We start from the raw sequence: 27,655 nt of genomic DNA on the forward strand, positions 1-27,655 counted from the left end.
ACACTATGGGCCAGTTCTCTGGGCACCATGTCTGATATGCTTGAGAGCCTTTTTCCATAAAATGTTCATGGTAAGTCATCTGGTCTTTCCTCAACCCAGCAGGCATCTTCTCTTCTGGGTTCAGGATCTTAGGCCATATTGATTGGCCAGGCCAGGATGACTCCCATGTGCCCAGTAGATGCAAGGATTGTACACTGAGTTGCACATGAACAGATCATTGTACGGTGTAAACAGTGTGTGAAGAGGAAAGTAAGAAATCCTTTATTGCAGACATACACTATATTACCAAAAGTATTGGGACGCTTACCTTTACACGCAAATGCACTTTAATGGCATCCCAGTCTTATGCCCTGTACATACGGTCGGATTTTCAGACGGGAAATGTGTGATAGGACCTTGTTGTCGGAAATTCTGACCGTGTGTGGGCTCCATCACACATTTTCCATCGGATTTTCCGACACACAAAGTTTGAGAGCAGGCTATAACATTTTCCGACAACAAAATCCGTTGTCGGAATTTCCGATCGTGTGTACACAAATCCGACGGACAAAGTGCCACACATGCTCAGAATAAATAAAGAGATGAAAGCTATTGGCCACTGCCCTGTTTATAGTCCCGACGTACGTGTTTTACGTCACCGTGTTCAGAATGATCGGATTTTCCGCAAGACAAGTTTGAGCCAACATCCATCTGAAAAAATCCTAAGATTTTGTTGTCGGAATGTCCGATCAATGTCGGATCGTGTGTACAGGGCATTAGTCTGTAGGGTTCAATATTGAGTTGGCCCATCCTTCTCAGTTATAACAGCTTCAGCTCTTCTGGGAAGGCTGTCCACAAGGTTTAGGAGTGTGTCTATGGGAATGTTTGACCATTCTTCCAGAAGCGCATTTGTGAGATCAGGCACTGATGTTGGATGAGAAGACCTGGCTTGCAGTCTCCACTCAAATTCATCCCAAAGGTGTTCTATCGGGTTGAGGTCAGGACTCTGTGCAGGTCAGTCAAGTTCTTTCACCCCAAATTCGCTCATCCTTGTCTTTATGGACCTTGCTTTGTGCACTGGTGCACAGTCATGTTGGAACAGGAAGGGGTCATCTCCAAACTGTTCCCACGAAGTTGGGAGCATGAAATTGTCCAAAATGTCTTGGTATGCTGACTCCTTAAGAGTTCCTTTCACTGGAACTAAGGGGCCAAGCCCAACCAGTGAAAAACAACCCCACACCATAATCCCCCCTCCACCAAAAGATTTGGACCAGTGCACAAAGCAAAGTCCATAAAGACATGGATGAGTGAGTTTTGGGTGGAGAAACTTGACTGGCCTACACAGAGTCCTGACCCCAACCTGCTAGAACACCTTTGGCGCTGGACACAGGCTGTGACAGCTGCACAGTGGGTCACAGCAGGACAACACTGGATCTACTGGGCAGGTGAGTATCTGAATTGAGGCCAACCTTCAATTACAGGTAGAGGGGGGGGGAAATGGAGCAGTGGGATGGGGGCTTTGTTTATAAAGCTTTCCTCAAGCTGACTGGGTGCAGATAGTTATCATATTTCCCACTTTAAGGAGTGCCTAGTCTTCAATGGGGATGCATCGGTTTGACTGTGTGACACCCTGTCAGTTTACGCTGTACATATCCAATAATCTGTTTTATGAGTGTTTGAGCTGCTCGATTTAAACACAATAAATTCTTATTTGCATGTTTTACATGTATCATACATGCTAATGATGTCTATTTAGGGTAGGGACTCATCAAATTGTCTTTATGTAGGTTCTGTAGCCAACGCTGACTCTCCAGGTTTGGCTTACATGCTCTATATAGCAGATGACACCTGGTGGTCTATTTGTAAATGTTTTCAAATACCTTTAACTCAGGATTCATAAAGGTTTCCAAGTCAATCCAATTAGAGAAACGTGTGAATCTTTTTCAAACAAATGTATAAATAACACCCCTGGGATTTAATTAGATTCACTCTTTTCGCACATCTTTGTAGACTCAATTTTCATAGATCTCTATGTTTTGCTTCTTCCTCAGATTTTCATCACTGTGAACTGTCTCAGTACTGATTTCTCCTCTCAGAAAGGGGTGAAAGGTCTTCCTCTCATGATTCAGATTGACACATACAGCTATAATAACCGCAGCAACAAGCCAATCCATCGGGCCTACTGCCAGATCAAGGTCTTCTGTGATAAGGTAACAATGGACATACTGTGGCAGAAGATAATGCAATATTCTTCAATTTAGTCAATAGCTAATAGTATCATTGACAGATTGCTGAGAAGTTACAATGAGATAGTTGTCAGAGTAAGACACGCTCTAGTAATATGAAATGTTTATGCTGCCAGCACAGTACCCTTTATACAACCCTTTAAAGTCCAAAATCTTAGCATTGTTATCAAGGGGTTAATGGTATATCCCCCAATGGGGACATCTATTCTCATGACAGCTGTCAAAGGTTAATTATCCTAACTTTTTAGAGATTTCCTCTCAATTCCTGTTGCATCTACAGGACAGAAGGTGAAGGGAGATCTCCCTAATCAGACACAAACGGCAAAAAAAAATGGCTACTGTTAAATTGATGTATGCAGTAGAGTCCCCCCACCCCTCCTCGCACTGCATGCGTAAAATGTTTGTTTGGCTAGGAGGGAAAGGAAGAACTTAAAGAAGAATTCCAGGTATGGATACTTTATACATTGTTACATTGGCCCACCTTGGACCAATATGACTATGCATATACCATGCCATCTTCCTGGAAGTTGGAAATCACAGAAGTAAACACTCTGACTACTCCAGTAATCTCAGCTTGCTTCTTGATCACCACCCTACCTCTCCACTTGTCTAATCAAAGAACACTTTGCATTTATTCCCAAAATGCAAAACACTCAGTGTGCTGGTGCAGAATCTCCTGTGTTCAGAATGTAGCAGGCCTGCTGCTCAGCACAGGACCCCAAAACAATTGGAGATCGCTGGAGTAGTGGTATCTACTACAGTGATTTCCAGCTTTTCAGGGACATCAGCCAGGTATAGTATATGCATAGTTACACTGGTAGAAGCTGGACCAATGTAACGACCCTGTTTCCCCGAAAATAAGACCTAGCATTATTGTCGGTGATGGCTGCAATATAAGCCCTACCCCCCAAATAAGCCCTAGTTAAAGTCCTTGTAGGTCTCATTTTCAGGGTAGGGCTTATTTTTGGGGAAACAGGGTAGGGCTTATTTGGGGGGTAGGGCTTATATTGCAGCCATCACTGACAATCACGCTAGGTCTTATTTTCGGGGAAACAGGGTATGTATAAAATATCCATACCTGGAATTCTTCTTTAAAAAGACTTAACTAATTCCTTACTCCTGCAAGCTTTCTCCTTTCTGCATGATCAGTCCCATCAGCCTGCTTCTATTTAATGCTTAGCTCTCTGATGTCACCACATACAATGCATCACCAGCAGTCCCACATGAGGACAAGGAGGGCCCACCTACATTTAGTTAGGTGTGGACTATTTGTCGAATTTCTTATCTGCAACACCAGATACATACAAGTGATCTTTTCCAGTGTTATTTCTTGTGGAAGAAAAACCCAGTGAAACCCTTCTCAAACATGTATTGTCTAAGTATTATATTTTTCTTTTTGCGTTTGATTTCTAGGGAGCAGAGAGAAAAATCCGGGATGAAGAAAGAAAACAGAACAGAAAAAAAGGAAAAACACAAACAACATCGGCACAAACACCATGCACAAATAATTGTAAGTCTTTCTTTATGCCTTTTCTTACAGAAGATCCTCTTGGCATCCAAGGGGAATATACTGTATGTCCACTGTCTATGTCTATCTGCTGCTCATCTCACAACATACATGGAATTGCCTGCTGCCTCTACATTGATCTTTATCTTCACATTCATGCCGTGTACACACGATCGGAATTTCCAACAACAAATGTTCGATGTGAGCTTGTTGTAGGAAATTCCAACCGTGTGTAGGCTTCATCGGCCATTTACTGTCGGAATTTCCAACAACAGCTGGTTCTCAAATTTTCCGACAACAAATCCGTTGTCGGAAATTCCGTTCGTGCGTACACAATTCCAACGCACAAAATTCCACGCATGCTCGGAATGAAGCAGAAGAGCCGCACTGGCTATTGAACTTCATTTTTCTCAGCTCGTCGTACGTGTTGCTTGTCACCGCGTTCTTGACGTTCTGAATTTCCGACAACATTTGTGTGACCGTGTGTATGCAAGACAAGTTTGAGCCAACATCCATCGGAAATAAATCCATGGATTTTGTTGTCGGAATGTCTGATTGCGTGTACAGGGCATCAGGTCTACAGCGGAGCTTCAGATCAAAAAGTAGACTTGGTGCTGACCAAGATTTTAAAACTTAAAGTATTACTAAAGTTACATTTTTAAAACAAATGATATGTCCTTTGTGATAACTAAAAAAAAAAAACAAACCTAAGCTTTAAGGCCATCTTAATACCTATACTGTAACACGCAATCATTGATGTGGCACTTTGCTGTGCTATTCATTTTAAATGACATCCCAATGCAACTTGCAAACCGACCTCAACGCATGTTCATACTCTCATTTTTGGGAAGACTTTCAGTGCCCAAAGCAAAAATTCAGAATGTAGAACCTCTAAGATGTTTCTTTTAGTTGTATCCTTGGATACACGAATATCAGAAAAATAAAACATAAAGAAGAGTTGAGTTTGTTTTAACAAAAAATCTTTGCTTATTTTAATTGTAGCACCTGATGCAAAAATGGCAGCCATGCCTCTACAGAAAAAGAGTGACATCACCTTCTTCAAAACCATGTCTGACCTGGACTCCCAGCCCGTCCTCTTCATCCCTGATGTTCACTTTGGAAATTTACAAAGAACTGGACAGGTATTTCAAATGTAGCACTTTAATCAATAATCAATTTGCAGCATGCACAGTAACAAGATTACATACAGCCAGTTATCACCTACAGCCCATGTGTCACACAAAAGGCCTACGAACCAGATCCAGCCTGCCAGGCAGTTTAAGGTGGCCCTCACACCCAAGGCTTTTTCAGCCGGAACGTGGCAGAACTTTGTTCCACCACCACCGGCTCTCACACAGACTCCCTTCTCACCTCTGTCACTTGTGAACAAAGAAGCCTTCTGTGTTTACAAGGACAGCTTTTCTCTCGGCGGCTCTCACAGATCTCTGCCTTGAGACAAGTGAGATTTAGGTGCAGTGTGGTCATGGGGCATCACAGTATAAGCGGCTCTGTAAACCCCATCTGTGCCCAGGTGCACAGATGCCAACCAATGATATCCCTGCAAATGAGAGGTGGAGCTGTCTACAATGCCGGGATGTACAGCCAGGCCAAATAGGTGAGATGCATGGAAGCATTTGAGGGGAAGAGAGTTGAGGGCTGTGGAAGGAGATGTGCGCAGAGGGGGAGACTTAGGCCCACCCCCCATTTCCTCCTCACTGCATTTGATTGACAGCAGCAAGAGCCAATGGCTCCTGCTGCTCGAATGCTGTGTAAAGAGGAAATAAGGGGAGAATAGATGCAGCCATGCACAGCGCTGATCTCTTCTCCCCTCTCTTCCCCTTCACACAGGGAAGGGGGCACAGGGAGACTGAAAACATTTTTTAATGCAAACAATGCATTAAGGTAAAAAACATTTTTAGGTTTAGTAACATTTTAAGATCCTCCCACTGTTAGTGCAATTAGGCCACACCCATCATTTTTTGCGATTTGGCAGGGGGGTTTGGTTGAGTTAATGCACCTATTTTCTGAGAATAAAAAAAAAAACCTGGATAAATTTATATAGTCTTACAGATACAACCAACTATTTGAGGGGGGCCATAATGCTGATGCGGCCCGCAATGACATTTAGTTTGACACCCCTGACCTACAGGGTAGCATTTCATTCAATGCAACAATACAATTTATGGCAGTTCTGTGGCATGCTCTGAGACATGAAAGACAAAAACAGAACATTCCTTAGCTCAGCTCACCAACCAGTCTGCCAACTGACCAAATAAACCTGTCCAACAGTCTGCATTAAAAACAGTGGTTTAGTTAGCACACATTTGCAAACACATGCATAAGCTACAAGGCCTCTTCACGGCACCCTGTGTATGCTTGCAGTCCTAACGCTACTGAATTGATAAGCGTCTCCACAATGGAAGCACATGCATTAAATGGATAGATGAGGGGCAGGTGGGCCTGGAGGCAGCCCAATCCTCCTTAAAGGAACAGGAGCACACTGGACACCTAGCAAGAGCACAATGGCAGCAAAGGTGTACAGTGTGTCCCCGGACCATATTTACACCAGTAACAAACAAATGGCCCCTGCCCCCACCTATAACTGGCCTTCACAGCAAGGAGCACATGGAAGGGCCAGGGATGGACTGGCCATCGGGACTACCGGGAGTTTCCTGGTGGGCCGAATGGCTCAGTGGGCCCGTTTCAGCGGCTGCCTATTGCATCTGCGGTGTCTACGATTTACCCGTCAATGGCCGACAGCTGGCGCCTGACGGGTAGATGGAGATGCATGCAGAGTAGCGCAGGAAGACTCTGTAGTAAGTTCTCTCTCATGTCACGCTGCTGCTGCTCCCCCTGGCGGCCCCTCCTCCTCCTCTCTTCTTGTCCATCCCCATTGGCTTGTGACATCATCTGGGTTGTACGAGAAGAGAGGAGGGGCCGCCGGGGGGAGCAACAGCAGCGTGACATGAGAGAGAACCTACTAGCAACAAGTAAACAATGTGCCCTGATTGTCCCCTGATGTGCCTGATGTGCCCCATGTGCCCTGATTTGCCTCGAATGTGCCCTGATGTGCCCCATGTGCCCTGATGTACCCCATGTGCCTAATATGCCCTGAATATGCCCCATGTGCCCTGATGTACCCCATGTGCCCCATGTGCTCTGATGTGCCCTGATGTACCCCATGCACCTGATGTGCCCCGAATGTGCCCAGATGTGCCCTGATATACCCCATGTGCCCTGATGTGCTCCATGTGCCTGAATGTGCCCTGATGTGCCGAATGTGCCCTGATGTGCCAGAATATGCCCCATGTGACCTGAATGTGCCCCATGTACCCTCATGTGCCCCATGTATCCTCATGTGCCCCATGTATCCTCATGTGCCCCATGTACCCTGATGTGCTCCGAATGTGCCCTGATGTACCCCATATGCCTGATGTGCCCTGATGCGCCCCATGTGCCCTGATGCGCCCCATGTACCCTCATGTGCCCCATGTACCCTCATGTGCCCCATGTACCATGATGTGCTGTGCCCTGATGTGCTGGGCTCCGTACCCTGATGTGCTGTACCCTGATGTGCTGTGCCCCGATGTGCTGGGCTCTGTACCCTGATGTGCTGTGTCCTGTTGCCCCGATGTTTGCTGTGCCCTGATGTGCTTGTACCCTGATGTGAGCTGTGCCCTGATGTGCGCTGTGCCCACTATCCTGATGTGCTGTGCCCTGGGCCGGTCTGGATAAAGTCCAGGGCCACATTTTTGTCCCAGTCCAGCCCTGGGAAGGGCTATCACATCAAAGACAAAAACAGAACATTCTATAGCTCAGCTCACCAACCAGTCTGCCAACTGACCAAATTAACATGTCCAACAGTCTGCGTTAAAAACAGGGGTTTAGTTAGCACGCATTTGCAAATGCATGCATAAGCTGCAAGGCCTCTTCACGGCACCCTGTGTATGCTTGCAGTCCTAACACTACTGAATTTATAAGTGTCTCCACAATGGAAGCACACGCATTAAATGGATAGATGAGGGGCAGGTGGGCCTGGAGACAGACAGCCCAATCTCCCTTCAAAGGAACAGGAGCACACTGGACACCCAGCAAGAGCACAACGGCAGCAAAGGTGTACAGTGTGTCCTCAGACCAAATATACACCAGTAACAAACAAATGGCCCCTGCCCCCACCTATAACTGGTCTTCACAGCAAGGAGCACATAGAAGGGCCATCACATGAAAGACAAAAACAGAACATTCCATAGCTCAACTCACCAACCAGTCTGCCAACTGACCAAATAAACCTGTCTAACAATCTGCATTAAAAACAGGGGTTTAGTGTGTCAGTGTGTCTACGGAGCCAATGGCTCCTGCTCCTCGAATGCTGTGTAATGAGGAAATAAGGGGAGAATAGATGCAGCCATGCACAGCGCTGATCTCTTCTCCCCTCTCTTCCCCTTCACACAGGGAAGGGGGCACAGGGAGACCGAAAACATTTTCTAATGCAAACAATGCATTAAGGTAAAAAACATTTTTAGGTTTAGTAACACTTTAAGATCCTCCCACTGTTAGTGCAATTAGGCCACACCCATCATTTTTTGCGGTTTGGCAGGGGGATGTGGTTGAGTTAATGCACCTATTTTCTGAGAATAAAAAAAAAAAACTTTGATAAATTTATATAGTCTTACAGACACAACCAACTATTTGAGGGGGGGCATAATGCTGATGCGGGCCGCAATGACATTTAGTTTGACACCCCTGACCTACAGGGTAGCATTTCATTCAATGCAACAATACAATTTATGGCAGTTCTGTGGCACGCTCTGAGACATACCAAATGGTGATGTGCCGAACTATGACTGGCTAGACAGCCTCTGGTCAGAATATTCTCATGGTTAAAACTTAAAAAAATCACCCTGTGCAATTATTTTCTTTTATATGGAATGGAAACAATTGTATTGGCAGTTCACAAGAGACAACATTGGAATTGCATGGGTTAGATCGATTGAGATTTCGGTGATATTCCATTGCCACCCTTGGTTAGCTTTCTTGGCTCATTCAGTACAGCACTGCAGGGAGCAATGATGATGTGTGGCATAATAATCAATATCAACCAGAAGTCAGAAATGTGATTGGGTATGATGGGTTAAGCCTCGTACACACGATCGGATTTTCCGACGGGAATTGTGTGATGACAGACTGTTGGTGGAAAATCCAACCGTGTGTACGCTCCATCGGACAATTGTTGTCGGATTTTCCGTGGACAAATGTTGGATGGCAGGCTTTAAAATTTTCCCCAGACAAATGTATGTTGTCGGATTTTCCGAGCATGTGTACACAAGTCCGTCGTACAAAAGTCCAAAGTACAAACACGCATGCTCAGAAGCAAGGACGAGCTGGAAGCGGTCGGTCTTGTAAACTGGCGTTCATAATGGAGAATTAACATTAGTGATGCGGCAAATTATGTAATATTAAAATGCAGCGCACATTCTCTTCTTCTCTAATGGGATAATAATGAGGCTGCTTTGCTGGTGATACTGATGGCGTTATGGCAAACAAATTTTCAAAGGCTTTTTTTTTTTTTGGGCAAGTTACCACAACACCATTATCCCGTAGTTTTTAAGATCAAAGATACAACTATGTTGGTGTCCCTTGTCAATTTTACATTGTATTTTTTTAAATGTAACTGCCTACTCCTCAACTGTCATTTGAAGTAAAACACATAGCCAAGTATTATTCTACACAATTTTTTTTATTGTGCATTAAAAAAAAAGAAAACAAATAAAATTAGACATGCTATCTGCCAACAGAACTTAACCAAAAAGTGCATTCTATGCATCCAAAAATATAGAAAATATACCAAATCAAATCATTATTATTCAACCAAAAAATAAAATAAAAGCCTCATGTGTCCTGCTTCTTAATATAGGAGGACAACAATGCCAAGAGTCGGTGAAAGCAGGGGTCCGTCATCCGGAGATAATTCCGAAAATCATCCGGATTATTCTCCTGGAGCTCCCACAGCAAAGGCATATGACATAATTGGTCACAAATAATAAAGCAACCAATTTTTGGTCCAAGAAATCCTCCTCCTCCTGTTCCTGGACTGGACTTGGGGCAAAGCAATAACTCCAAGGCCAATAATAAATAACATGTTATCTCCTCTGATTTCGCAACATGGATGGTTGACGAACGGCCGCTCAGAAACGAAATGAGAAGTGCAAAATGAAAAGCGCGAATCAACACTCACCAAACTTCTACTAACACGAAATTAGCAGAATGAGCACAAGGGGGGCGCTAAAGGGCTGAAAAACCATGTAGTACGTCACTATGTTTGTGTTTGTTGGCCGAGAATTGTGTGCCATTTGTATGCAAGACAAGTTCCTGGCCAACGCCCTTCGGACAAAAGTCTGTGGTTTTGTCTGCGGAAAATCCGATTGTGTGTACGAGGCTTTATTGTCTTTGCATATGGCTTTTGCCTTTTACACTGTCCTACTGAGCAAGACTGTCAAAATAGCAATTGGATGGTAATGCACTTTAAGTATGAAAAATAGCCCAAAAAAGCTTGAAAAATAAAATTTTTACTGGAGCTGGGCTTTAAGGGCAAATTCATGTGGTTAATACCATGTTCTTTTTGTGGTCTAGTATTACATGTTATGTTAGTGGGTTTTCTTTTAGAAAAGCTGTTGCAAGATACCTTAACTCTAACACCATTGAGAACCATTGAGAACCCTGCTGACCAAATCACATGGATGGCATAATACTCTTTATATAACCTGACTGCGACTGTCAGTTATGTACAGTGCAGTATACTGTAGCCTTAGGACGTAAGCAAAGATCACAGGTAGGTCTGAAGATACTTTTTGCTCAGCCGTAAGCCCCAAAATCAGATCAAATTTTTGATAAAAATGCAGAATAGGGTAGTTTTAAAATTTTCATTCAAGGACATGTGAGTTCTTCATTAAAGTAATGTTTATAGGTAAAAAGAAAGGTTAAACGCACTTATTGCACATACGGTATATATGTTCTTTTTTTTTCCAGGGGAAGATAGCTACTTTTTTTCTAGCATCAAGGGTGTTAAGATCTATTAGATATTATTAAACATCTAAATAGGATCAATAAAAGTAATTCTAGGAAAGTGCAGCCGTCTCTTTGCAGTAATGTGTACTACTTCTGTAATTTATAAGATGTGATAAGATTATGACTGCATAATGAAAGCAATATCATTGCCAGTTTCTAGACTGATCTCTTTCCTTGTAACGACCCTCCAACTAACAGCTCCTCGGTTTTATTCCATCCATCTCAGCAAAAAAAAATAAAAAAATTATAAAGCCTTTTCTGTTACACGCTAATCAAGTTACTGTTGTTGTAATGAGGATAAGGATGGCGTTTTATCAATGTTTATTACATTCTGGTTTATATCTAAATCAGGATAATGGTCTGATCCATCATGTCTTAGCCAGCTACACTAATGGAAATATATGCCCTGGATTATAACCATTTTATAACAATGTACACTTGTTTCTCAAACAGGTTTTCTACAATACAGATGATGACATAGAAGGGTAAGAAACTATATTTATATCTATGTATATACATATGTATGATGTATTAACCACTTCCCGACTGCGCTATAGCCAAAATATGGCCACAGCATGGTCATCTAGTTCTGGGAGGGCATCCTGCCTGCCCCCCATGCGCCTGGGGCAGGCAGCCGGCATGCTCTGTGATCGCTGTGTTTTTAGGATACAGCTGATCACAGATCGGGGTAAAGGGCCAATCACAGCGGCCCTTTCCCATGTGATCAGCTGTGTCCAATCACAGCTGATCGCATGTAAACACACTTGCTGGTTATCGACATTCCTCGCATGGGGAGAGGAGAGCCGATAACCAGCAATTGTGACAGGGGATTTTACACTGATAATCAGGGCACTGATCATCTCTATTCTGATTATCAGTGCAGCCCCAACAGTGTCACCTGTCAGTGTCCATCAGTGCTCCATATCAGTGCCGCCTATCAATGCCCATTAGTGCCACCGTTCAGTGCCTCCCAATCAGTTCCGCCTATCAGTGCCCATTAGTGCCACCTTCAGTGCCTCATATCAGTGCTGCCTATCAGTGCCTTCTCATCAGTGCCCATAAGCACAGCTTATCAGTTCCCGTTAGTGCAGCCGCATCAGTGAAGGAGAAAAAATACTTATTTGCAAAATTTTATAACAGAATCTAATGCCGCGTACACACGGTCGGACTTTCCGGCATACTTGGTCCGGCGGACCAGAGTGTGCCGGACAATCCGCCCGTGTGTGGGCGCCGGCGGACTTTTCCGGCGGACTTTTTCCCAAAAGCCCGCCGGACCTAGATTTGAAGAAAGTTTTAAATCTTTCCGCCGGACTCAGTTTCGGGCGGAAAGTCCGCTCGTGTGTGTGCTGGTCCGACGGAAAGCCCGCTCGTGTGTATGCTGGTCCGACGGACCAGATGCGACACGAGGGCAGGGTATTGCATCTCGCGCTCGCTGCAATAGGAAAAACAAATTTTCCTATTGCGGCGAGCGCGGGGCATACCAGGCCCTTAGGTCTGGTATGGATTATAAAGGGAACCCCCTACGCCGAAAAAACGGCGTGGGGTCCCCCCTAAAATCCATACCAGACCCCGATCCGAGCACGCAGCCTGGCCGGTCAGGAAAGGGGGTGGGGACGAGCGAGCACCCCCCCCCCCCCCTGAACCGTACCAGGCCACATGCCCTCAACATGGGGGGTGGGTGCTTTGGGGGAGGGGGGCCGCCCTGCGGGCCCCCCCCACCCCAAAGCACCTTGTCCCCATGTTGATGAGGACAAGGGCCTCTTCCCGACAACCCTGGCCGTTGGTTGTCGGGGTCTGCGGGCGGGGGCTTATCGGAATCTGGGAGCCCCCTTTAATAAGGGGGCCCCCAGATCCCGGCCCGCCACCCTATGTGAATGAGTATGGGGTACATGGTACCCCTACCCATTCACCTAGGGAAAAAGTGTAAGTAATAAAACACACTACACAGGTTTTTAAAATATTTTATTAAACAGCTCCGGGGGGGGATCTTCCTCCGGCTTCGGGGGTCTTCTTCCGGCTTCGGGGGTCCCTCCGCTTCATCTTCTCCCGGCGTCCGGTTGGTTCTTCTCCGCTCTCTTCTCTCCAGTTCTTCGGCCGGCTCCTCTGCTGTCTTCAGGTAGCTCTCTTGCCAGCAGAGGTCCGGACTTCTTGTCTTCTTCTCTTCTCCAGATGTTGACACGATGCTCTCTCCGGCTGGACTGCTCTCCGAGGGCTGCGTTGTGACTTATATAGGCGGAGACCCCGCCCCCTTTTGATGTCACAGTCCCTGGGCATGCTGGGACTGTGATGTTTTAGGGGGCGTGGTCACTGGGTGATGTTGACCACGCCCCCTAAAACGTCACAGTCCCAGCATGCCCAGGGACTGTGACATCAAAAGGGGGCGGGGTCTCCGCCTATATAAGTCACAACGCAGCCCTCGGAGAGCAGTCCAGCCGGAGAGAGCGTCGTGTCAACATCTGGAGAAGAGAAGAAGACAAGAAGTCCGGACCTCTGCTGGCAAGAGAGCTACCTGAAGACAGCAGAGGAGCCGGCCGAAGAACTGGAGAGAAGAGAGCGGAGAAGAACCAACCGGACGCCGGGAGAAGATGAAGCGGAGGGACCCCCGAAGCCGGAAGAAGACCCCCGAAACCGGAGGAAGATCCCCCCCGAGCTGTTTAATAAAATATTTTAAAAACCTGTGTAGTGTGTTTTATTACTTACACTTTTTCCCTAGGTGAATGGGTAGGGGTACCATGTACCCCATACTCATTCACATAGGGTGGGGGGCCGGGATCTGGGGGCCCCCTTATTAAAGGGGGCTCCCAGATTCCGATAAGCCCCCGCCCGCAGACCCCGACAACCAACGGCCAGGGTTGTCGGGAAGAGGCCCTTGTCCTCATCAACATGGGGACAAGGTGCTTTGGGGTGGGGGGGGGCCCGCAGGGCGGCCCCCTCCCCCAAAGCACCCACCCCCCATGTTGAGGGCATGTGGCCTGGTACGGTTCAGGGGGGGGGGGGGGCGCTCGCTCGTCCCCACCCCCTTTCCTGACCGGCCAGGCTGCGTGCTCGGATCGGGGTCTGGTATGGATTTTAGGGGGGACCCCACGCCGTTTTTTTGGCGTAGGGGGTTCCCTTTATAATCCATACCAGACCTAAGGGCCTGGTATGCCCCGCGACGGGGCTCGCAAGGTGTCAATCTCGCCGATAAAAGCGGCAAGATTGACATCCTTTTCTAGTCCCGTCGCACCTGAGTCACGTTCAAAATGAACGGACTTGTCCGTATGTGGGCAAGTCCGTTCATTCTGAAAGTCCGCCGGAACTCCGGCGAAAGTCCGTCGGAAAGACGGGCGGACTTAGCCCGCCGGAAAGTCCGGGCGTGTGTGGGCAAGTCCGTCCGTTTTAAAGTCCGGCGCACCTGGCGGACAAAGTCCGTCGGAAAGTGTGCCGGACCAAGTAGGATAGAAAGTCCGACCGTGTGTACGCGGCATAAGAAAAAAATTTCGGGCTTTTTTTGTTTTGTTGCATGACCGCGCAATTGTCATTCAAAGTGCAACAGCGCTGAAAGCTGAAAATTGGCCTGGGCCGGAAGGGGGTGAAAGTGCCCAGTAGGCAAGTGGTTAAAGGGTCAGTCCACAGTAAAATTACCTTGTACTGCAGCAAAACAATTCTCAATCCGCCTGCCATTGTCATTTCCCAAAATAACACAAAGGAAGCAGGGAAATAAAAAAAAAAGTAAAAAAAAAAAGTCTCTTGAAATATCTGGTGGTCAGAAGTAATTTAGACTCTACTGCTACCCCTGATTTATAGACCTAAGACAAATTGTCAGGTAGAGAGTCTGACTTCTTTACTGGTTCCAGGTCAGTAAGGTAATGAATCCAATGAGCTGGAAGATAATTAATACTGCCAGGCCATTAGGATCTTCAGAGGATTGATAGGAACGGCAACCCGAATATTTTTCTAATCTTAGGTTCCCTAATTCCATATCATAAATTTTAATTTGATGTGCAAAATAGTACAAGGCTTTATTTATGCACACTATTGTCTTCCTCTGCAACAACTGTTGGGCCTCCACAACAGTCAGTTTCTCATGTGGCCGTTGGAAAAATTAATTGCCCACCCCTGCCCCAGAGGAAGCTATAATGCCTATCTTAAATAGCTATACAGAATACGATACCAGCAACTATCCAAGTTTTAGTTTTGAGTTGGCTCATCTATTATAGAGTAAATAATAATACATAAAGTGTGTGACATAAACACAATACAACATCATATCTCTTATCATCTAACTTGTGCTGCAAAATTTACAGAATCGGAAAGGCTGGTAGGGGTAAACCATTTTATATCTTCTGCATTTATACAGTCTCAGTTTCTACCCATTCTATTACAGAAAACCAGTTAAAAATCGATTGAATGTAATCAGCATAACCAGCAGGCCAGGGGACAGAATGAGGATTGCCATTTGATAATGATTTCCATTTTTGTGCAAATGAGATCTCAATCTGAATGATTTATTTTTCTCAGTCCTAGCTGTTTAGTTTAATCATTTTGTTTAGATTTTTACTTTTGGCCATCTAGAGTTCAGGATGTGCTGTACTTGTCCAAGTCACTATGCCTGGAGGATGCAGCTTAACAGCATCATTTTGTGTGGACTGTTATCTTGCCCCTTAAACAGGCAAATTGCAAAAAAAAAAAAAAAAAAATCATGATCAGGAAAATCAATACTTATATTTAGTGTGTTCAGGTGAAGCCATTTAAACAAGAAATATCTGCAGATGTACCAGAGATGACTTATTATGTAAACCTTGAGCAAGTGTTCGGCTTCTGCCTCTTTCACTCTGTGATTGGTCCATATCTTTTAATCGTGACCTGACTGGCCAATGACATGGGAGAAGAGGAGGTGCTGGACACCCAGTTGGTGCAGTTGGTGCAGATTTCCTACGTTTTGGATCTCCTGGAGTACTCTACAGGATTTAGAGTTCATCCTGTAGATGAACACTACAGGATGCAGACCCCTCTCATTGACTGCTTTTTATGCCTGCTACTGCTAACATCTATTTAATAGGTTTAAAGTAAAAGTTTTTTTTAAATGTACTAAACAGGCTTCAGCAGTAATCTGGAGACACCACTGCCTTTATATGACCTCTCCAGTGCCAGTGGTGCTCCAAAACCAGGACAATGGCCAGTTATAACACTTCCTGGTTGTCATGATCGATGGCCAACCTTCACCTGCACATTCCTCTAGGCCAGTAAGCACTCCATCACAGCAGAGGGCCAATAGGAACTGGCATGGGGATAGGTGCTCTGAAACCTGTCATGAACTGTTGATTGGGCATCCTACAGTGGCTTGGGATTTGTGGCCCCACCGGTAATGGGGGGGGGGGTCACGTAGGCACTGCTATTAGCCCATAGTTATGGTAGGCAGTCACAATGGCCACACATTTCTAGGCTCCAGCTTAATATTGCTGCAAGCTATTACACTACCTTTATAGTACTGACAGGTTTGCTTCAAAGCTACCTTTGTTAAAGTCAACTTTGTATGGTAAAGCATGCATGTAATAGAAAAAACACTTTACCTAATTTTCCGCTGCTGTTTGTTGGTATGCCACCTCTTCACTTTTCCTTAGCCACTGCAGACTGTCAACTCACTGGATGGGTCTTATACCCTGTGTCCCCCACCGCACGCAGTAGTCATAGTCATGTAATGATGATGTATGGGCCAGTTGTGGAAACCACAGCATGCAGATTGGAAGCAGGTATTGCACACACTTAGAAATGTGGAATACTTACAGTGGTCAGGAAGAAGCAAAGAAGTGACATATCAACAAAAAGGTAACTTTAGAGCCCCTTCTCTTACAGATATGCTTTACCATACACATTTTTTAAAAATGTCATTAATAATTGGCAAGGTAATCTGCAAAGTGCTGTAGTATTTTAGCAGTTAGGTGTGCAGAGCCTTCATTAATACAATGGTGGCTTCTACACATACTTTCTTGCTGTACTCTATCCCAATGTTTCTCAACTCCAGTCCTCAAGGCGCACCAACAGGTCATGTTTTCAGGATTTCCACTATTTTGCACAGGTGATTTGATCAGTTTCACGGCCTTAGTAATTACTAAAGCTGTTTAATCTGAGGGAAATCCTGAAAACATGACCTGTTGGTGCGCCTTGAGGACTGGAGTTGAGAAACACTGCTCTATCCTATGTGTGTGTTTAAGAGGAACCAATATAGAGGCAAAGAAAGCAGTCTACTAGGCACAGAGAAAACCAACTCTAGGAGCACAGCAGCCCAGGAGCTAGCAATTGTATATTACACCATCTATAATATCTACTAAACCTTCTGTTTTTTTCTCATACAGGAGCAGTGTGCTGGTGAAAAGGATGCACCGTCCTGTTGAGGAAGAATTTGGTCCACCTGCACCCAAGCAAATGAAAGAAGCAGCTAAAAAAGGTAAAATTGAATGTAATTACTATAGTCCGACTGCAAAAGAAAAAACAAAAATAAGTTTTGAGGCAAAAATATTCATATTCATGCTTCAAAATGAAAGCTGGTTAAAAAGGTTCAGAATGCAAACAGCCCTATCTGAACAAAGAAAATACTTCTGGGTAAATCTATTATTTTATTGAAGGCCTGTAAGTTAAAAGAGAAGTTGGGCTTTTAAAAAAAAAAAAAAAAAATCATACTTACCTAGGTGGATACAACCTATTTTCCATGCCGCTTCTGTCCCCCACTGGATCTAAGGCTGAGAACCAAGCGATCAAAGACCGCTGATCGCTCGGTTCCCACCCCCACCACAGCCCAGTGCTCCAGTGAGCGTTGGGGGCAGGGGGGCAGAGAGCGGTGACTGACAGGCACCAGTTCTCTGAGAACCGAGTGATCAAAGACCGCTGATTGCTGGGTTCTTGGAGCTCCGTGTGCAGAGAGCTGATGACTGAGTCACCGCTCTCTGCTCTCCCCCCCCCCCCCCCCCCCCCATTCTCACTGGAGTGTTGGGCTGTGGACGGGGAGAGAGTGGCCAGCCCAGGCTCTCAGCAGCTTGCTGAGAGGCTCAGCCGGGTATCAGTCCAGGCTCGTGGGCGGCTCTGTGACATCTGTGGGCTTCAGCCTGCTGTCTGCTGAAAATGGGTCACAGGAGTGCAGAACGAACTGCACTCCTGTGATCCACAGGAGAAGTCCCACCAAATGAGCTCTGGTTGTACTTCTTTAATACCTAACTTACTGGGTGTTTATAGCTTCATGGGGCTTGTTCACATGGGCAGCCCCATGATAGGAAGACAACATAGGGAGACAGGGGCAGAGTGATGTCACCATATAACAGGAATTGCCTGAACAAAGGCCTTGATGGCAGGATCACCAGGCCAGGTAATAGTATAATGAAAGCTGCAGATTTAAAACCGTTGAAAATGACTACTTAAATTGCTTTAACATGTTGAATTCCTTTACAACAGACTTACACATACTATATATGCAGGAGGATTGCAGTTGGTCCTTAAAGTGGAGTTCCACCCAAAAATGGAACTTCCGCTTTTCGGAATCCTCCCCCCCCCTTCGGTGTCACATTTAGCACCTTTCAGGGGGGAGCAGATACCTGTATAATCCAGGTATTTGCTCCCACCTATCTGCGGATATCTATGCTATATCCGGCACCTCCTCCGTTCCCCTCGCTGTCTTCTGGGAGACACACAGGTCCCAGAAAAGAGCAGGGACCAGTGGAATTGCACAGCGCGATTCGCGCATGCGCAGTAGGAAACCAGGCTGTGAAGCCGCAAGGCTTAACTTCCTGATTCCCTTACCGAAGATTGTGGTGCCTCCACCCGAGAGCCGAGGGACAGATCTGCTTCGGGTGCTGACATGGCGGGCGCCCTGGACAGGTAAGTGTCCATATTTTAAAAGTCAGCAGCTGCAGTATTTGTAGCTGCTGACTTTTAAAAAAAAAAAAATTTGGCGGAACTCCGCTTTAACACCCAGCTGCAAATATGCACCACTGTGTTGTTCTGCAGCACACTCCATCAGCATACCCAGAAACAGCAGCTAACATTCAACTACCAACAATCAGGATCCTGTAGGATGGGTTCCCAATGACGTCATCACTGTGCAGCCAATCACAGTACCACATGATTGGAAGCCGACCTACTGGGCCACTTGAAGGGCAAGGAGGTTAAGCCTACGTGAGATTTTAGTGACTGGGATTACATATACTTTAAATTCAAATTATAGAAGGACTAAATGTGATTTATTACAACATTTAGTGTGATTTGTGTGCATGTTTATGTAAAAAAAAAAAAAAAACATACTATATACACTGTATATAAATATATATATATATATAATCATTATTCTAGAAAAAAACACATGGAAAGTAAACATATATTCAAAAATATCTGCTCTGTATTTTCATTACAGTTCTTCTTTATGTAAGGAAAGAAACAGATGAAGTATTTGATGCGCTCATGTTAAAGTATCCTACAGTGAAGGGTCTATTAGATGCTGTAAGTATATGTAATAAATCTTGGAAGACATATAAGAAAGGCTGATATGTTCTTTTTTTGTTGCTTACACTTGCCAAGCACTCCCTGACATTACAATAAAAAAACAAAAAACGCATTCATGGATGGAAAAATAAAAGTTGCGGTTGCTAATTTTTTTTTTTTTTTTTGGTGCAGGTTCCAGAGCTGTCGTCCTCCTCCTTCCTTCATTGCTCCGGAGACCATGACCTAGGACAGTGGTTGAAAATCAAGTGTCTCATTGTTGTATGCTCGCTGGGTCATTACCTTCCTAAGTAGTGAAAGAAGGATGAGGATGACAGCCACTGAGCTCATATATTTTGCACAAGTCTTCACCGTTTCATCCGTTTTTTGATGCATGCTGGTCTCATGTCGAACGTGAAGAGGTTCCTCACAATATGAAAATTCTTGTACGACAGAATACAACATCAGATGTGTTGAATAGTGTTGTATGTATTCTTTTGTTTCTGAGCATGTGTAGTCTTGCTCTTACGATTTTTTTCGGATGAAAACCGTGCTGATTAAACGAAAATCGGACGTTGAGTTCACATCCGTCAAAAAATTTTTATAGTCTGCACATCCAGCTGTTGTCATACGGAAAATCGGAATCAGCTGTCGAAAGCACCGTACTAATGATTGGAAAATCGGCAGATCGTTCATCGGACGAAATTTTACTTCTGATTTTTGTATTGTGTGTACGGGCCTTTATAGGGCCTGATTGATCAAGCTACAATAATAGCTGAAGTCTAACTCCACATTTCATTTCTATCAATGGTCAAAGATATGGAATCAGCCCACTCTACAGTGATATTCTAGGTATAGTCAGAGCTTCTTGAGCTGAGTCAGGCACTGGCTTCTTATAATTCCAGACTCTGTTCCTGTCCATTTTTGAGATTTTCTCCTCCTGCCTTGGTGTGTTCAGTCACATCTTTCTGCATTCTTCTTAACCACTTGCCCTCCGGGAAGGTTTACCCCCCACCAGGTCATTTCTTGCGATACAGCACTGTGTTATTTTAATTAACAATGTTGCTCAACGTTGTACCCAAATAAAATGTATGTCCTGTTTTTCCCATAAATGGAACGTTCTTTTGGTTGTATTTGATATCCTCTGCCGTTTTTATTCTTTGCGTTATAAACAAAAAAAGACCAACAATTTTGAAAAAAAAAAAACAATATTTTTTACTTTCTGCTATAAAACACATCCAATAAAAAAATTTAAATAAATCTAATTTTTTCATCAACTTAGGCCAATATGGCCACCTTAGGCCAAAATTAACTTAGGCCAAAATTCTGCTACATATTTTTGGAAAAAAAATCCCAATAAGCGTATATTGATTGGTTTGCACAAAAGTTATAGCGTCTACAGACTATGGGATGTATATATATATATATATATATATATATATATATATATATATATATATATATATATATATATATATATATATATATATATATATATGTAATGGCAGAGATCAGTGATTTATAGTGGGACTGCAATATTGTGGAAGACAAATTGGACACTAAGTGACACTTTTTGGGGACCAGTGACACCAAATACAGTGATCAGTGCTAAAAATATGCACTGTACTAATGACACTGGCTGGGAAGGGGTTAGCATCAGGGGCGATCAAAGGGTTAACTGTGTGCCTATCTGGTGTATTCTTACTGTGGGGGAGGTGTTTGTACTAAGGGAAGGCATGGATCCATGTCCCTGCTTTGCAGGAACACAGATCCATACCTTCTGTACTGACAGAATGGCAATCTGCCTTGTTTACATAGGCAAACCGCTGTTCTCCCTCTGTACTGAAGGATCGGCGAGTGTTGGCGGACATCGAGTCCACAGTACCTGCCAATCAGCTCCCACTATGTATAATCACAGCAGAAGCGGGCCGCCGGCGACATGCATGTGCTATGTGCTATCCCAGACCCGGAAGTGTTGGATCACGTACTAGATCTGTGCAGCTACACTGCTTTGCCACCTTATATCTAAGTTATACAGTCAGCAAGTGGTTAATATAAAATGAAAAAATCCAGCAGAGAGAGTGGGAGCACCTTATGATGGCCAGAGAAGGTGTACAGACCCAGGAGCTCCCAAGAGCCGGTAGGTGAGGTGCAGTGTAGTGCGAAGGCAATAATTCACCAACAGCATCTATTGAAAGGGAACGGAATGCGACCTGGCCATCTCATGCCCAAGTAGGAAGATATCTGGAGAGATGCGACCCTACACTTCCCCTCCTCATCAGGAACCTTTCCCTTTTGCTAGTACTGTTCCTAACAGATGGGGAACCTTTCCCCACACTACCAACTCGCAAGAAGTGTGCCAAACCCAGGGGCCAGGATCTTAAGTAGACTCTGCCACACCTAAGATGGCCCCCAGAGTCACGTGGGCAGCCAGCATCCAAATGGATCACTGCTCTAGTGACTCAGGATACATAGAGGAACGCTGTTCCCTATGATTTCCTCTCCCTCTGTATTGCCGCTGCAGTTGAGCACCACCTACAGTTAAGACAGCAGACTGCACCTGCCCACAAGCACCTCAAAAGCTATACCCCAGGAGATATAAGATGTTGTCATGTAATTTAAATCTCCAACATCCCACAAAAAAACAAAACAAATGTTTGTCCAAAATATACATCGCAAATTATTGAATATATTAACTAGAATTCCACATACTGTATGTGTGAGACACCGATGACACAATATACCGCATTTCACAGGATTTTGCATTAGGGGCAATTTATAAAGATAAGAACAAACAGTAGAGGACAAGTGTAATGTGTTAAAGAGACCTTGTCACCAGACTGTTCATTTCAACAAAAATCTTCTCATAAGATTATACAGTATGTGCATTTCACATATTTTATGAATGTTATTTATCTGTGAAAGCCTCTCTTGTGTAGACAACCACAAGGCCCAAGACTACTGCTGGGCACCACCATTATGGATGTGAAAGCAGCACCTGCAGCAGACTCAGAGCTGTCACTCGAGAGTTTTCTGCTTCCCTGCTCCCCTGGATGCTACATAAACGATTATGTAGGGAGGTAAGGGGAGGGGCCAAGGATCTGGGCCAGCACAGACAGTATTTAGACACTCCTATATGAGGAGAGAGCTATAACATGCAAGGAAGAAGGGAATTGACCCTTCCTGGAGTAGTCAAATTTTCTAGCAAGTGAATAATAAAATCAATAACTGGAAGAGGAAAACGCTGAAAGTAAATATTACATAAGCATTTAAAATATCAAATTTTTCTATGTTTTTGCCTGCAGTTTTTTTAGTTTGGTTAGGCTCTAAATTTCCTGCTAGTTTTCTGCTGCTTTTGTATATTAGCCTTCCACCTGTTAGAACTGTATGCTAATAGGACATAAACCTGTTACATCAACAAAATGGGGTTGATTTACTAAAGATTGGGAATGCAAAATCTGGTGCAGCTCTGCATAGAAACCAATCCGCTTCCAGGTTTTTTTTGTTTTTTTTTGTCAAAGCTTAATTGAACAAGCTGAAGTTAAAAGCGGATTGGCTACCAGGCACTGCTGCACCTGATTCTGCACTCTCCAGTTTTAGTAAATCAATCCCAATGTACCAACAACTGTGTTATGTCAGGGTCTATCTGATCAGATATCATCAAGGATTCAGGAGCTGGCAGAAAAATTCATTGTAAAACATGCTCATCTTGGTGCACAATTATGCACGTTTATAGGCATATAGCATTTAGAAGAGTATGCGCATAAACTCATTTTATTGGTTGGAATATTCATTTATTCTGGCCAATGGACTTAACTTACACCTATACACATGCGTTTATGTGTGTATGTGCACAATGCAGAAAGCTCCTCTCTAAATAAAGGTTGGAGACATTTTTTTGTGTCCCTGAGCGGTGATCTCAAATACAAACTTAACAACGACAATGTGTTGCTGAAATATAGAGCTGAGTTCAGATTCATAAAAAAAAAAAATAGAATGACACATGCCCTCAACAGCAGCAGTTTTTCTGCCTGTGTGCATGAGGCCTCAAAGGACAGTCCACTGAAAACCAGAATTTCATTTTCCTTTATTCAATTGTTTGGTTTAGAGTTGTGTCTGTGTACCACCAACAGAGGGCAGTAGAGCTCAGCAAACACTTCTTAATATGAAGTGCAGTGATGACAACAGGAATACCTTATACTAATGACTAATTATATTTCCAGACCTAAGAAGACTTCACATAACATTTTTAAGCTCTGAAGGAATAACATTCATGCCTGCTGTCAATACGTTTGAAGTGAATTATATTTACAGCATGTAACATGTTCTCTTTTCTTACTTCTGTGTTCCAGATCTCAGAGAAATATGGCATCCCTGTTGAAAAAATTGTGAAAATTTATAAGAAAAGCAAAAAAGGGTAAGGGGATGAAAAGTGATGTACCATATGGGATGAATATTGATGAGTAGACCTCAGAGACGGTGATACAATTGTAATTGATTTGTAAGCCCCCCTCCCCAAGACAGCCGAGAAGAAAAGTGGGTGTCGCCAATATGTGGAAGGGGGGGGGGGGGGGGCGTTAGAAGTGTGGAATCGTGTGCTGGGAAAAATATGGAGCCTGGCTTCGCTCACCTCCTTCTAAACTGCTATATGCCAAGCTGATCTTCCTAGAGATCCACTTCCCAACTTCCTGTAGTGGGCTGACAACGCTGCTTTCTGCCACTCAGAAATCCTGTGTATTGTTGTCAGCCTTGCTTGAGCTCCGCCCTGCTGGACTACAGAACACCTCCCTTGTACTTTACAGAGAGAAGGAGTTTGTGTGTGTATGGGGGAGGGGGGGGGGGTCTGTAATCCAGCAGGGGAGAACCCAAACAGGGCTGACAACACCTCTTGGAGATTTCAGTGCAGCAGATTGTACTGGATTCCATACTTTACATTCTGCATTTCTAAGAAGCCAAGACATAGAAATGTGCATGTATTTTTATTTGCCCAGCAATAATATCAGCGGACCTTTCATTGTCCACATACTGTACTGGCACTGCATTGAATGATAGACATTACTCCCCTGCCATGCCTCTCCATGGTAAAGGTGACCACGATTTCCCTAGTATACAGCACCCCCCCCCTCCCCCACATGCACACCCCTTCATACTGCACCCCCTCCCCATACATATCTCTTTCTTTAGCACCCCAAAACACACCCCTTCTTACTGCACCCCCCCCCAATACACACCCCTTTTTAAGACACCCCCCACATACACACCTCTTCTTATAGCAGTCCCCCCCGTAAGCGCCCCTTTATACAGCACTCCGCCCCCCCCATACACACTCCTTCACACACAACTCCCCGACACACTCCTTCACACAGAACCGCTTCCCATTGGATACAAATTCCTTCATACAGCCCCCCCTGCCCACCATACAACACCCCCGTTATATGCATATACACCATTTCATAGGCCCACCATACAACACCCCCCTTATATGCATATACACCATTTCATACAGCACACCCCCATAGGGTTGCCACCTGTCCAGGATTCAGTCCACCTGAAATCCGGACACATTATTCAGACCAGGCTGTGGCTAACCAAGTAACCGAGATACTGCTGGCGGGTGTATAAGGAGCAGGTTTGGCATAATGGAAGGGTGGGGTGATGATGTCAGCAAAAGCAATTTGGCCACACCCACTGGCGCGCTCTGTGCACTACATTACTACTCTCCTTGGGGCACCCAAATGTGTACCAGGTCTTTTATAATTCCTATAGTTTTTACTGCAAATAAAATTTTAAAAAATTGCCCTGTGCCGCAAAAGTGTTCGGGTTTGGCTTGAAGAAAAGGTGGCAACCCTACACCCCCATACACACCCCTTCATACAGGACCCCCTGCTCCTCCCCATATACATCCTTTTATAGAGCACACCCCTATGCACGCCCTTGCATACAGCACTGCCCATACACATCACTTCTTACAGCAGCCCCCCCCATACACACCCCTTTTTACAGCAGCCCTCCCCATCCCATATGGCTCCCCCTCCCCCCATACACACCCTTTCATACAACACTCCCCATACACAACCCTAATTGCCGTTACCCCATACACAACCTTTCAAGTAGCACTCCTTCCCTATACACATTGCTTCATACATCACCCTCTCCCCATACACACTCCATTTTACAGCACCCCACCTACACACCCCTTCTTGCAGCACCCCCATACACACCCATTTCATACAGCACTCTCTCCCTATACACATCCCATCATAAAGCACCCCCCTGATATACACTCCTTTTTACAGCACCCTCCTACATACCCCTTCATACAGCACCCCCCTTCCCCATACAGCACCCCCTTCCCCATACACACCCCTTCATACAGCACCCCCTTCCCCATACACTCCCCTTCATACAGCACCCCCTTCCCCATACACACCCCTTCCCCATACACACCCCTTCATACAGCACCCCCTTCCCCATACACACCCCTTCATACAGCACTCCCCTTCCCCATACACACTCCTTCATACAGCACCCCCCTTCCCCATACACACCCCTTCATACAGCACCCCCTTCCCCATACACACCCCTTCATACAGCACCCCCCTTGTCCACACACACCCCTTCATACAGCATCCCCCTTGCCCATACACACCCCTTCATACAGCACCAGCCTTGCCCATACACACCCCTTCATACAGCATCCCCATTCCCCATACACACCTTCATACAGCACCCCCTTCCCCATACACACCCCTTCATACAGCACCCCCTTCCCCATACACACCCCTTCATACAGAACCCCCCTTGCCCATACACACCCCTTCATACAGCATCCCCCTTCCCCATACAAACCCCTTTATACAGCATCCCCCTTCCCCATACACACCCCTTCATACAGCACCCCCTTCCCCATACACACCCCTTCATACAGCACCCCCTTCCCCATACACACCCCTTCATACAGCACCCCCCTTGCCCATACACACCCCTTCATACAGCATCCCCCTTCCCCATACAAACCCCTTTATACAGCATCCCCCTTCCCCATACACACCCCTTCATACAGCACCCTCCTTCCCCATACACACTCATTTTTACAGCACCCCCTCCCCATACACACCCCTTCATACAGCACCCCCCCTTCCCCATACATACCCCTTCATACAGCACCCCCCTTCCCCATACACACCCCTTCATACAGCACCCCCTCCCCACACACACCCCTTCATACAGCACCCCCTCCCCACACACACTCCTTTTTTACAGACCCCCCTCTACCCACCCTTCATACAGCACCCCCTCCCCATACATGCCCTTTTTCCAGGCACCCACACAGGGAGTAATATGGCAGTGGGGGTACAGGAATATGGTCTGGCTTCCTCCTGGGAAGTAAAGGGAAAGCAGCGCCCACCGTGACTCAGGGCATCTTTTTACCCCCAGAGGAAGTGGTGGTGTTTCTACAAGAGGGGACTAATACCCATTGTCCCCCACAAATGCCCAAAGCAAAGGTAGCGTGCATACCGCCAGCCAGGCTGCTCAGTAAAACAATCAGCAGCAGTGCATTAATGGCGATTATTATAACCTGTTGATTTGTACTTTTGTCTTTAATGATTTAAAAACGACATAAAATTTAGCCAGGGTTGAAACGATTGATTTTCCTGCTCTGAGTCATACATTAGGGGAGAAGGACTCGGTGCTTTGTTAGGTATCGTGTCTATTTACATGGCAGTACAATGTTTTGGTCATATCGGTGCTGGGAGTATAAATAATGAGTCACGGAATAGAAATATCTCCTAATAGTGCGCTTTCTCTATTACGAGTTCTGCACAGCTGTGTCACCCGAACAGATAAGTAGCGGAATGTGTATCCTCGTCTCCTGCGCCGTACGTTCTGTGATGAGTTCACATTAGTCTATGGTAAAGTCATGTTTCATGAGCGCAATGATCATTCAGATAGTGAACTGGGGGAACACACCAGCTTTGAAGATCCATGTCTACCTAACTAGCAAGCTGAAGAGCCTAGCAAGCAAAAAATTAGTCCAAATGAATGACAGATCTGCAGTGAGATAGGAGCAGCAACACGCTAAAGCCAACATATCAGGATAAGGATCCTTATTATTTTCAAAAAAGTGACAGATTTTTTTCGCTGAGTCCAATGAGATGTGAAAATTGGTCACAAGGCTGAAAATAAAGATTCTTATCCTTGTGTTAAAGCTTTGCATATGGAGGCTACTGTGTTCATACAAAGTGAACCCTATGAGAGAGTAATAGTCTAGGCCAGGGGTCTTCAAACTGCGGCCCTCCAGGTGTTCAGGAACTACAATTCCCATCATGCCTAGTCATGTCTGTGAATATCAGAGTTTTACAATGCCTCATGGGATGTGTAGTTCTGCAACAGCTGGAGGGCCGTAGTTTGA

General features: G+C 45.1%; 1 protein-coding gene across 3 annotated transcripts in view; it reads left to right on the top strand.

The window, feature by feature from the left end:
- The window catches only part of GRHL2 (grainyhead like transcription factor 2), a 137,249-nt gene that overhangs the window by 102,290 nt on the left and 7,304 nt on the right, over positions 1-27,655 (top strand). For all 3 annotated transcript variants that reach the window (XM_073632058.1, XM_073632056.1, XM_073632057.1), the window contains exons 9-15: positions 2,031-2,189; positions 3,639-3,735; positions 4,735-4,874; positions 11,251-11,282; positions 17,133-17,224; positions 19,178-19,263; positions 23,595-23,659. In XM_073632058.1, coding sequence (XP_073488159.1) covers positions 2,031-2,189; positions 3,639-3,735; positions 4,735-4,874; positions 11,251-11,282; positions 17,133-17,224; positions 19,178-19,263; positions 23,595-23,659 — 671 coding nt within the window. The remainder of the gene's footprint in view (positions 1-2,030; positions 2,190-3,638; positions 3,736-4,734; positions 4,875-11,250; positions 11,283-17,132; positions 17,225-19,177; positions 19,264-23,594; positions 23,660-27,655) is intronic.

The sequence above is a fragment of the Aquarana catesbeiana genome, linkage group LG05, assembly GCF_042186555.1.
Source record: "Aquarana catesbeiana isolate 2022-GZ linkage group LG05, ASM4218655v1, whole genome shotgun sequence".
Classification (NCBI taxonomy): Eukaryota; Metazoa; Chordata; class Amphibia; order Anura; family Ranidae; genus Aquarana; species Aquarana catesbeiana.